The sequence below is a fragment of the Gavialis gangeticus genome, unplaced genomic scaffold (assembly GCF_001723915.1).
Source record: "Gavialis gangeticus isolate Ggan-Ray unplaced genomic scaffold, GavGan_comp1, whole genome shotgun sequence".
In the NCBI taxonomy this organism is placed as follows: domain Eukaryota; kingdom Metazoa; phylum Chordata; order Crocodylia; family Gavialidae; genus Gavialis; species Gavialis gangeticus.
In genome coordinates, this window is record NW_017729034.1 from 69,603,342 (window position 1) to 69,616,324 (window position 12,983).

General features: G+C 42.6%; 1 protein-coding gene across 1 annotated transcript in view; it reads left to right on the forward strand.

Moving 5' to 3' along the window:
- The window catches only part of PARK2 (parkin RBR E3 ubiquitin protein ligase), a 1,789,008-nt gene that overhangs the window by 1,509,119 nt on the left and 266,906 nt on the right, over positions 1-12,983 (forward strand). Inside the window, exon 9 of the mRNA XM_019526940.1 lies at positions 8,031-8,180. Within this exon, the coding sequence (XP_019382485.1) occupies positions 8,031-8,180 (150 nt within the window). The remainder of the gene's footprint in view (positions 1-8,030; positions 8,181-12,983) is intronic.

A 12,983-nucleotide genomic window follows, 5' to 3' on the forward strand; every position in this document is an offset into this window, starting at 1 on the left:
TGTGTGTGTGTGTGTGTGTGTGTGTGTGTGTGTGTGTGTGTGTGGGTAAAAAAATCCTTTAAAAGGGGCACAGAAGGAATCTTGCTGGGCCTTTTTATGCCATGTTTGAGACTGGGAAGCATTTTCTTTTCTCATCTGAGGATATATAATGGAAATGCTGGCAGACCCTCTGCTACAGAGTCACTGGTATTTGTCTCTATAATAAGAAGCTACTAACAATCAAACATTCAGCACAACTGAATGTTACCTTTTAACAGGGTAAGACAATCTTCCTCCTCACCTTCAGGTCTTCTCTGTGCTCTAAAGAAAAATTAGGTCAGCAGAGAGTTTCGCAGCTGTGATTACCAGCATTTCTGTTCAAGGCCAGCAGAATGACTTGGAGCACTCAGCATATATTTAGTGCAAGGATCACAAACTTAGTTGAAAATTGATAGATTTTAGCATTAAATATTTATCCTGTTATCCTGGGTTCATGCATAATGATGTCAAACACTGAAAAATACTGGTTGCCTCAGTGAGCCCCTGCATTCAAGGAGACCTGGCAGACACATGCCTTCTATACTTTGCTAAATATGGGCACCCCGGCTTCTTTCCATGAAGATGGCTGTCAGGAGATAAAAACCTAATGCCCAACTGGAGACTTGTATTCTTAATTAAAAGAGTTAAGAGTTTTCTTCCCCTTTAGTGATATATATATATATAGAGAGAGAGAGAGAGAGAGAGAGAAAGAGATGTATTTTTATCAGTGTTTTCCAACTTTTATTGGTAAAGATTTTATAGAACAGGGTATAGCACATTTTGAACCATAGATATTAAGATACGTTCATGGTTCTCAAAAAAAAAATGCAGTGTAACAAAAAATGTTACTGTCCCCTGCAATCCCAGGAAGGAGTACAACAGACTTGGAATTGAATCCACAAGCTATGCATGGGAGTCCTTGCATTTATAAATTAAGATGTTCATTTGCATTCATATAAGAGTTTTTACCCATTGATTCATTTTCCATGGTGTTTTGTTTGGCTGCTTTCATAAGTAGTAATTGGTCAAAAATTTAAGAAACACTAAATATTTTCATGAGTATTTAACCATATTCTATGATTTTTGTGCATCCTCAACTCACCTAGCCACATGCTGATCTATTGAAGAAATTCATACAGTTTCTTTCCTCCCTTGCCTTTTTGTTTTTCTCTCTATATCAGAACCACTTGCCTTCATTTATTCCCCAAACAATGGGCCAGGTTCATAGGCAAGCCTGGGGCTGATATACTTGGGCTTGTTCACAACTGCTCCGGTGCAGCAGACCTAAGTGAAGGCTGCATCAGAATGGGTACCAGTTTGGCTAATCCCAATTTGAAGGCAGGGTAAGATAAACCAATGCTAATATTTAGGGTCTCATTACACCTTACACTGTGAGCCACACAAATGTTGATTGGTCTTAGTGCTAGCTTGAGTTTGGAGCAGTCGCACATTTGTGCTAGCAGGGACCTGGAGAACTGAAAGGTAATAATTGTCCCTCCCCTGTCCCCCGCTATTCTGGGCTTCCCCCCTGCTGCCTGTCCCCCAGGACTCCCTTGGTTCCCCTCTCCTGCCCCTGGGGCTCCCCCTCTGCCCCTCAGGATTCCTCCCTGCTCCCTGCCTCCCCCACCCCCAGGGCATTACTTATTTGTGGCTGCATGTGCTGTCTGTCCCAGGGGAGCAGGCAGAGAAGGATTTACCTTCCCACCTAGCCACCACTGCTGCTGAACTGCTGCTTTTCTGCCCTAGAGAGCAGCAGCAGCCCAGTGGCCAGGCAGGCAGTTTAACCCTTCCCTACCTACTTCCCGGTGGAGACAGTGCAGCAGCCACAAGTTAGCGGGGGCTAGGCATGGGGCGAGTAGTGAGGGGGATTTGGGGGTCCTGGGGAGGACAATGGGCCTGATCTGGGTCAGCAGGAGAAAGAGGGTGGGTGGGATGTCTACACTAAGGTGTAACCTAGAGTTGCTACACCTTAGTGCAACACAAGCTGGGTAACCCAGATCAGAGAGAATCCTGCTCTGGAGTGGTGTCACTGAGCTGCAGAGCAAGTGCTTAAAACCAGATTCAGGTGTTAATGTGTGGACAGTCCAGGTATTAAGACATCCAGGAGCTGCCCAAAATCAAGCTGCTCCAGGCCCTTAGAGTGGGACAAATCACACTACACTGAGGGCTTATATTGTATCAGATGCAGCAATAGCTAAAAACACAACATGTGGGTTTCTGGCTGTGAATTGTTGTAATTTATCTGCCTTCCTGCCCTTCTAGTGTCTGTTAAACTGACACCATGCCTAGACTGCAGATACCCTATGTGTTAGCAACAGCGCCCTCCAACAAAGTTGCTGTCCTCTTGAACTGGAAACAACGTAGCTGCTGTATCCACTGGTGCTAGCAGGTCCGGGCTGTTTTAAGGATTTTGGAGACCTGGGTATGTTCAGGTGACCAATTCTCATAGGGGTTGAATAGTGTATTTGGAATTTTGCTTTATATGAGTTCTTGTGCTTTGGTTTTCTCTTCCTTTGGTTCCCTTAAATGTTTGCCCCCTGTGGAAGAGGCATGTGTCATTCACGGCTTCTTTTGGAACGGCCTACTCGGTCTTGGGTCCCGTTCAAACCATAAAGACAAGACCTATGCCCACACCTTAAGGCAGCGCTGGGCAAGTGAACTATCACTGCCAAATAACGGTTTCAGTTAGCTTACCTACTACTGCCATGCTGCTTTTGATTCGGGTGTCAGCCCATGTGGAGCAGGTCAGTCTGTTTTGAGAGTAGCACTGCCAAGCACATTAGGTTTCTAGTCCTGACATGACATATGCTTCCATCTTACTTGGAGGCAGCAACCTCACTCATAGGAGAGGGACAGTATTTTTTTTTGTCCCTGCAGTATATGGACGTGGGTATTATTTTAGGACTTTACTGCCCCTCCACCCTCCGCGAAAGGACTATGGACATGAATGAGAGGTTTATCACAGTTCTAGGGTGGCATTTTGCTTTTATCTAGTAACTGAACCTTTCATTAATATTATTATATAGTTTATTGCCACGTGTAGTATCACTCATTTGGAAAAGATGCCTGCTGTTTGGGCTACTGTTATTTCTATTTTATTTATCTTCCTTCCCTACCTTCCTTTCTCCATTTACTTTCTCTTCCCTGTCTTTTTGTGTCTTTCCTGCTCTTCCTCGTAGTTGCATATTCCCAGTTTCTGCCCCTCTGAACTTCCCTTCCCCAATTCACCCACTAAAATAATAGGCAACGCAATAGGTAATATTGATATTGAAGTATTAACATTGTAATGGACACACCAATATGAATTTCCAGGATATTAAGAGTTCACATCTGTCTGAGCTATTTTTCAGGGTCTCCTCATGTTCAAGAAATCAACACTAGAGTCCTTTACTCTCACTTTTTATTTTTATCCACAGCTGAAAGAGCTAGAATCTTAAGTCTAAAAAAATGAATTCTGCAATTCTGCCCAATCTGAATATGTCAGGATGGTCACGTAAATATATTAGGCACTTTGGATCCAGTCTACTAAGCTAAATGTCTAATGCCTCCTTCTGATAGGCTCCCTTAAGGTTTGTCTATGCTTGGGAAATGAGAAGTTGTTCAAAGTGCGTTCAGAACTCATAATTAACACATGCCACTTAGCACTATAACCAGTAGAATTTTTTCCATGCTCAACATTTCGATGCCTTTTTTTTCTGTATTTTTGATCAGGACAAATGTCCTTTTGGAGAAAAGACTAGTCAACTACCCCAAGCACCAGGTTGTGAAGTCACACTCACTCTCTAAGTCAAAAGCGAAATCACTATCTGTAACTTGCTTCCCAAGGAAGAGGAACAAATTGGTAGAGAAGGGCTACAGACCTACTTTGATAAATGGTCATCTCAAATACACCATTAAGAATAATCTTAGAATCTACCAGAAATATGCTCCAAGGAGAGAGATCTTTCAGAGTTCAGAGAGTGCAGAATTTAAGGGAGATTATGTCTCTGTTCAGTTATGTTGGACTTTGCAAATAAAAATATAATGAATGATCAAAGGTTCTTTGGTCATATGAGCCAAAAGAGAACTAGGAGAGAAGAAGTGGGACTATTATATGTTACACAGATGGGACAGAGATTGTAAATAATTTAGATATGGGTTAAGTATTAAATGAATACTTTGCCTCAATCTTCAATAGGGATGCAAACATATATCCTAAGATAATTTTGGAATACCGAATAAGAAGGAAGATATGGTAATAAAAATTCCCATATTTGAGGTGAAAGTAAAACTCAGATTGCCTACTATAACATTACCTGAGGGCCTAGATTGGGGTTGGCAATTATTTCAGCTGGAGTTCAGCTTAATGAGTTTTGGTGAGCTGTTGAAGGCCATAAGGGTAGCCCCACCCCTTGATAGGTGTTCCACACCCTGGTTGCCATCTTGGCACCAGAAGTCCTGCCCCTAACCCCTGATGTTTGTCACCAGAAGTCCCTCCCCTTGCCTGCAGAAGTATGCCTTTTGGGAGATGGGGGTAGCCATCTTCGAACCAGAAAACCCCCAAATTATCCACTAAAAGTCAAACACCTACTATAATATATTTTAATTTTATTTCAAAAAATATTTTTTATCATGATTTGTGTTTGTGTACTGTACATAGAGGTGATTGCATAATAGTTAAAAAATAAAGTCTTACCCTTGTATATTGTGTGGGGGGGGAGCATGTAGGGTGTGGTTGCGGGTACGTGGGTGTGTCTGGTGGGCCATGGGGTGTGTGGAGGGTTTTTGAGGGAGTGTGGCTGTTGTGTGGGGGGCATAGGGTACGCTGCAGGAGTGCGTGTATATGTGATAGGGTTGTGGGGACAGGGTGTGGATATGTGGGGTTTGTGGGGTGTGTGGGGGGTGTGGGGACCCTCCACACACATTCTCCCACATAGTGCACAGCCTTCACTACTGGCGGCAACAGCAGGAGGTGGCAGACCCTTGGGGCACTCATGGCCTATGCCACCCAGCAGCATGTGGCTCCAGTCAGAGCTGCACGTGACAGCAAGGAGCACAGCCAGGCCAGGCCACCTCTATCACATGGTGCTCCCATGGTTCATGTGCAGCTCCCGGTACTTCTGCACCACTTGGGGGGAGCCTTGCATGACGGAGCCAGTTGCCTTCCCTGCTCCCTGTTGCTACAGAAGCAGAGGGTGGAGCTCCCCTCCACTTCTGGTGGAGTCCTAGCAACTGCATGTGGCAGCAGGGAGTGGGGAACGCAGCTGACTCCATCATGCTGGGCTTCCCTGCAGTGGTGTGTGTGTGTCAGGAGCTGCACATGCACTGTGGGGAGGGGGAGGGGAGGGAGCATGCAGTAGAGGTGGGCCAGCTTGGCTGTGTTCCTTGCCACCATGTGCAGTTCTGGCCAGACCCATGTGCCACCGGACAACAGCACCTGTGTGGGCCAAGAGCATCCCCAGGGCCCGCCACCTGCTTCTGCTGCTGCTGCCAGCAGTGAGAGCTGTTTGCCAGGGGGGGAGTTTGTGGGGGGTCCCCATACCCTGCCCACCTGTGTTGCATGCTTCCCTTACCCCTCTGGGCATGGGCTCTGTGCTCCCACCAGCCCCAGCCCCATGCTCCCTACCCCTGCCCAGCTACAGCTGCCCCCCGCTGCAAGGCCCTCTGCCCCCACCCCTGCCACTTCCCTACCTCTTGCCCGGAGTTAGCGCTGCAGCAGGAAGATGAGGAGGAGCTGCTGAATGCTGGGGAAGTTGAGCTGTCTCCCAGCAGCTGCAGCAGTGGCAGCAGCAGCCCCACCTGGAAGCTCCATGCTGGCTGGGCCAGGCCCTTCCATGCATGAGGGTGAAAGAGAGGCACACGTGTTGTCAGGGTACAATTAATTAGTGGGTGCCCACAGTCCAGATGAAATTCCCTGGTAGGCCAGATCCAGCCCCCCAGGCTGTATTTTGCCCGCAGTTTAGATAATCTCTGTTCCAGAATATTGAAGGAACTGACACAGGGAATAGAACATGGGCTTTCAAAGAATCTGTTAATCCTGGGATTGTAGCATATCATTGGGAAATAGCAAACATTTTGCCTCTTACAAAAGGGGAGAAAAACTGACCAGGTAACTGCAAGCCAGCTAGCTTAACTTCAATATTGCCCAGTTGGTTTGAATAGATATTGAAGGAAAGAATAATCAAGGATATAGAGGTAAACAAAAATGGGGCAGAAGAACACAATATGGTTTTATCTAAGGACGATCATGTCAGACCAATATAATATCCTTCTATGATAAGGTAACTGACTTCATAGATAAGGGCAATGCAATGGATCTAATCTATCTAGATTTAAGCAAAGCATTTGATACTATGCCTCATGGGAAATTATTATCCGAAATGGAGAAAATGGGGATGAATAACATAATTGTAAGGTGGAGAAAGAGGTGACTAATGAGACTACAAAAGGTTCTGTTGAACAAGGAGTTATTAGACTGGAGAGAGTTTTCTACTAGTGTTTCTCAGGGATTGGTCTTGGGAGCTATCCTGTTTAACATTTTTATTAGTGACCTAGGTGCAAGAGCTACATGTGTGCTTGTAAAATTTGTGGACAACATAAAACTGTGAAGTTTTGTTAATGCAGAAGACCAGATTATTACAGAGGAAGAATTAAACAACCTTGTGGTATAGAGCAATAGAAATAGTATGAAATTGAATAGCGCACAGTGAAAAATCATGCACTTAGAGAACAATACCAAGAACCTTTTCTATATGATGTGGATTCACAGACTGACAACTAAGGCAACTAAGGAAAAAGAGGACCTGGGTGTGTTCATCAATAATAGGATAGCTATGTGATGAAACTATAAAAGAAGGAATAATTTCATTATAGAGTGTATGCAGTTGTGTATTTTCTAGAGACAGGGAAGGATTAGTACTACTGTACAAGATATTGGTAATATTCCACTTAGAATATTATATATGGCCCTGCATAAATGAGTTTCTTGATTTACTCCATATTTGGAAATATTTTAGTTTGTTTGACCTGAAACTTATTTCAGAGCTGCCATAAAGCAAAAAATTCAGTTATTCATAATACAACAATCAAGGGGTCTGGGTTCTGGTTTTGCTTTTGACAGACTTCCTATGTAAACTTGGAGAAGTCATGTAATTTGTTTATGTCTCTATTTGTAAAATAGACATGCTTTCCTAGTTCTTATGTTTGGTGAGAAGCTACTAACTTCACATCTGTGAAGCAGTTAGATCACAGTGGACGCATCTACACGAGATGCTTGCTGTACATTAGCCTAATAACTCTGTGCAGTAGCGTATCGTGGCAAAAACTGTGCTAACAGTGTCATTAGGCTAATACACAGTAAGTATCACTAAATAACCATTCACTAGCTCTGCTGCACAGTAACTTTAGATACTGTGCATTTAGTTAGTACTTTATTAAGGAAGTACTAAACTAAATGTGCAGTATCTAAGGCGTATTAATGAACATGTGGACATGTTCACTGTGAGAGCCACAGGAAAACCTATACGGGATTTTAATATAAATGAGTAATCAGAGGAACATTTTGTGATTCAGTTTGTCTGGAAAGTATTTTTTTAAATACCATTAACCTGCGCAGCTGCTGTAAATATTTTTACCTCTGATTCCATAATTTTTCCTCCCTTTGATTTAGATTGTTTTCCCCCATTTTGTACGGTGCATCTACTAAAATTATGTGGTGGTAATATGTGCACAGATTAAGAATGCTTTAACACAATAATCACACATTTGCTGAGCTTGTAATATCACATGCCCCTTCCCAGTAATGACAAGGATAACAGCATTTCAGACTGTTCATCTAATGTGGAATGAAGCATGGTAGCATTTAACTGCTTTACTGAAACAGTGCAGCAACATTTTGGAGTCCCAAACATCTGATAAATAACCTGAAGTTAGTGGGTAAAAGGAAATATCAGAATGGATAAATTGGAACATAAAAGTTTAGGATTTTTTTTAACCTGCTCTAAGAACTCTAATACCCGTGTTTTGTTGTGCAGTATAACCGCTACCAGCGCTATGGGGCAGAAGAGTGTGTGCTGCAGATGGGCGGAGTGCTGTGCCCAGTTCCAGGATGTGGGGCTGGCTTGCTTCCTGAACCAGGAGAGAGAAAAATCCGATGTGAACCATGCAGTGGACTGGGTTGTGGGGTAAGCATGTGCACTTTCCTAAAAGCTATGCATGAATCCACTGAGATTGCAGGATTTAGCACAAAAAAAAGGGTGGGGGGGAATGGTCTGATTTTCTTTTCACATTGGTGACTCTGAATTGCCCTTCATACCAGAGTGATGTTCAGTAGCTTTCAATAAACAATTTTAATACAGTGCCATAGTCTAGAGATGACTATGTTGTCATGTAGAGTCTGTCTGTCCCAGAATTCCTTGCTTTAATTGGTTTGAGAAGCTGCTGATCTAAGTAGATACAGTGAGAAGTTGAACTGTGCAAATGACAAGCCAGGAGCTTCGACTTTTTTTCTTTCTCTCAGCACTCAGCAAAACTGAACAAGATCTAGAGCAAACCATTCGTTGCTGTATTAGTATCATCCTCTTAAATAGAATGAGAGGGGGAGAGAGCGAGCAAATGATCAATCAGTAATGCCTCTGTGACATTGTTTGTGTGAGCATTTTAAGGTACACAATGATGATTAATTGAGGAGCCCTAGTGTGTTTATTGTCTCATAAAAACTGCTTTTAATAGGGATTTGGAGAAATAATGGTGAATTTTTAGAAAACAAAACAAGCAGCAATTGAAAATATTTGTGCTGAAAGGTTTTTTTGGGTTTTTTTTTTTTTATTTTATTGTTATACAGTCAGCACTATATCGTAAAAGTAGAAGAGCTGAATGGAAAATATTTCTATGCACAAAAGGCCTTCCTAAGTGATGGGTTACAGTGACTAACCAGTGAAAGTATCAAGGGTCTTTTGGTGCCATATATTACTAAATTTTGTGCAGATAATGGAAGGAGATATATATGTACTGTTACTGTTGTCTTTTTCTAGTGGAAAATGCACTTTTTATTGCCATTTTGATGTTGCCCAAACTGATAGCATGGAAGAATAATTGTTTGCTGAACTAGGACGTTACAGTAACTTGTCTTCCACGTATAGGTTAGCATCTGTCGACCTTGGTAAAGCTTCCTATCTGTCCATGCAGTGGGGCATGTAAAACAGTGTTCCCCAGACTCTCTGAGCTGGCACAGGGTTATAAAATAAAGGGGAGGAGGTAGGCAAGTAATGAGAAACAAGAATGAGTGAATAAAAAGAAATGCCTCTAGACTAGCTATTGTGTTTGGTTAAAAAAAGGTAAAATCACAAATAACTTTGGCTCTACTCTATGCCTAGATGTAAGGAGAATTAGACTGCATTCTGCAGCTTCATTCATCATCATTTTGAATATGCAGTTATTAGATACATTCTATTTATCGAGCATAAAAGGTCTCATGTATTGCCTAGTTTACTAAGCTGTTTTGTATCCCTTTGTATGGACTCTTTGGGCACGTCCAGATGAGCGTACACATGCAGATGAGCACATGCATGCTTCACTTCCATGCTATCAGACAGGTCTGCAGTGCCACACATTACATGCGCCACACATGCAGGCATTCCCTGTGCTGCAAATTTGTAGCATGGGGGATTTTTTGATATTGGGAAATCCCAGAATCAAAAACGTTATGCCTAAATAAAGCAGGGTGGTGCACATGGTGGCAATGTGCACCACCTGAACCCAGAGCCTGGCTGGCTGGAGCCACACTCCCTGCTGCTGGATTGCTGCACTTGCAGCCCCAGGAGGCTCCCAGGGACCCAGGTAAGACTGCTGGCACCAATCCAGGTGTTGGGGCAACCATCTGTGGCAACATGCTGTGCAGCAAAGCACGCATGCACTGCATTCCCTGGGAATAAGTGGCACAGGTGCTCCTTGGAGATAAGTAGCAGTGGCACATTTTGTGCCACCACTGTTTGTCCCCAGGGAAATGCATGTTCCCACTCATGGGGATACACCCTTTGCTTTGAGTGGTGGTGACCAAATACTTGATCTTGAGTTTTACCCAACAGTGGTCTTGGTTTAATAGACAGCTAGAATGTGTAAAAGGTAAATGTCATTGAGGAAGAAACTGGAAACATAAGCCAGTCTGGAAGCCAAATTTTGGCAGTAGTTGAATACTACCCCAACACCCACACACACAAAGGAATAGGCAGAAAGCTCTGATTCTTTTTCTCAGAGAAGATAGTTTTAGTGGGATACCCATGACAAGAAACAGTAACACATTCCATGCTAGATCTTATGGACCAGTATGGGTTTGGCCTAACATATCCTCCCTGTTTTCAGAATTAGGGTTATAGATAAGAAGCTTTCTTTACTATGGTGAAAAGAAAGGCAAAACATTAGCCTAAGTCAGCTCCATAATTAAAGAATAAAGAATTTGAATAAGGAAAGCAAGGGTTGTGCCTGTACAGTGCTGATCAAAATTGGGCTCTGACTGTCACAGAAGGCCCTAGGCAAAAAAAACCCAATAACAAAAATATGACTGTTAAAGTCTGATACTACAAACTCTGTGTATTTGTATTGTAGTGTGAATTCAATGTTTTGAATGTGGAGCTTTTATGCCCCCTGGGGTTTTTTTGTCCTTCCATCTGGGAGTGAGATTCCAATGGATGGTGACACCGGACTAGTCAGGGAACACTGATAAACTTTGGTGGGCTTTTATTCACAAGGAATCTCTGTTGGACAAGAAATTAGCTACTGCCCAGAGCAAAACAGGTTTTTATGTCTGAACTCCAGGAAGTAGGTAACTAAACAATGAATCCTCTGATGAACTCGCTCATGGCTAATCCTTCATTTATTTTACAATTACTCATAAAAATATTAATTGATTTCCCAAGGCATTAGCATTATGTATTGTTGTTTCACCTTCATTGCTATTCATCAGACCTATCCCTCTAACTTTTATTGCTCAGATGTAAAATGTTGACATGTTTAATGCAAGAAAACAGCAACAAAATATGAAAGACATTACAGATTGTACCAACTGGCCCAAATACAGGAAAAGCTGTGGTAATTAAGACCCATGAAAGCTCTATAAATAAAACATCTTTGTCTTGCCTCGTTCTATGTGGGGATATTACTTCCTATATATCAAATACAAAGTTGGAATTAAAAGAGAGAAAGAGAGAGTGAGCCATGATAAGGTTAGAACTGAGCTTCAAGAAGATGTGCACATATTCATGTCCATAACTTGTCTATTATCTGCCAAAAGGTTAATTCAGCAGCAAAGCAAATTGTACTTGTGTGAGGATAATACAAAGGAAAAGTTTGTCAAAAATAGCTTTTTGTTTTAACTGTTGAGTAAAGGGAGTACTGAGCTACCTGAAGAGCAGGATAATTGATGATTCATTAACCTAAGAAGGCAGGAAATGGGAAGAGAAGGGAAAAAAGGTCAGCTATACATGGCCATGTCCAGCAAAAAGTTTGGAAGTTACCCAGCAGAACTGAAGCTGAAGTTTGTAGGCTGTGCCTTTAAGAGATGGAAATCATGCTGCAGAACAAGAATTTAGCAAATAAAAGATGCACTCGTGATTGGCAGAAAATGAAAGTTAATTAGTATAGGCTATCATATGAGAAGCCCAAAACAGGATACTTGCCAAAAAGGTATTATTAAATGGGCTCAATATGAAACTAATTTGAAAAAGGTTAGTATTGGCACAAAGACAAGTGAGCTGAGTAGTGGTAACAGTAATGACTAATGAAGATCCAGAAAATGGCTAAAGAATTGTAAATCACCTACTTTAAAGCTGGTCCAAGCTGAGACAATACATTTCTGAACTGGAAGTCATTGTCTACATTTATTTATACATTAGGTCAGTAGTTTCCCAACATTTAGTTGGGAAACGTGTTGATTATCTGCTTATTTGTCTTGAACATGTTCACAAATTAATATTTCAAAAAAATTATATGTGCAGTACAAAATTGCACCAAGTTTTGATGACCTAATGACTAGAAGTTGATAAAAAACGTAAAAAATGCATTTGCCATTTCTAATACAGAGTAGGAAAAACTTGTATTACAGTTGTGTTGTTATTCTGATAATGAAAAGTCAACCCCACAGTTACTTTCAAATGTAAAGCCATGCATTATGAAACTCTGCTGAAAGATGTTTGTGTTAATGAAATAAGATATATGAACAATGAAATTAAAAAAAAAAATTGTAAGTGGTCAAGAGGATTTTTTTTTCTTCCAAGTTGGAACTAGTTTCATAGTTAGTAGGGTCGAAAGGGACCTGAGTAGATCATCAAGTCCGACCCCCTGCCATGGCAGGAAAGAGTACTGCGGTCAAACGACCCCAGCAAGGTGATTGTCTAGCCTTGTCTTAAAGACCCCCAGGGTAGGAGCCAGCACCACTTCTCTTGCAAGTTGGTTCCAGATCCTAGCCACCCTGACAATGAGGTAGCACCTACTGATGTCTAATCTGAATTTACCCTCTGCCAGCTTGTGACCGTTATTCCTGGTCACTCCTGGTAGTGCTCAGGGGAACAGGGACTCCCCCAATGCCTGCTGGTCCCCTCTGACTAGTTTGTAACAGGCCACTAGATCCCCCTCAGCCTTCTCTTGTGGAGGCTGAACAGGTTCAGTTCCCTCAGCCTCTTCTCGTAGGGCCTGCGCTACCCCTGATCATGCGAGTGGCCCTCCTCTGGTCCCTCTCCATGTTGTCCACATTCCTCTTGAAGTGCGGCGCCCAGAACTGGACGCAGTACTCCAGCTGCGGCCTGACCAGTGCCGCATAGAGGGGGAGGATCACCTCCTTGGACCTGCTTGAGATGCATCTGTGGATGCATGACAAGGTGTAGGTGGCCTTCCTGACTGCATCCCCACACTGCCGGCCCATGTTCATCTTGGCATCAATGATGACTCCAAGATCCTTTTCTGCCTCTGTACTGACAAGAAGGGAGTTCCTCAGC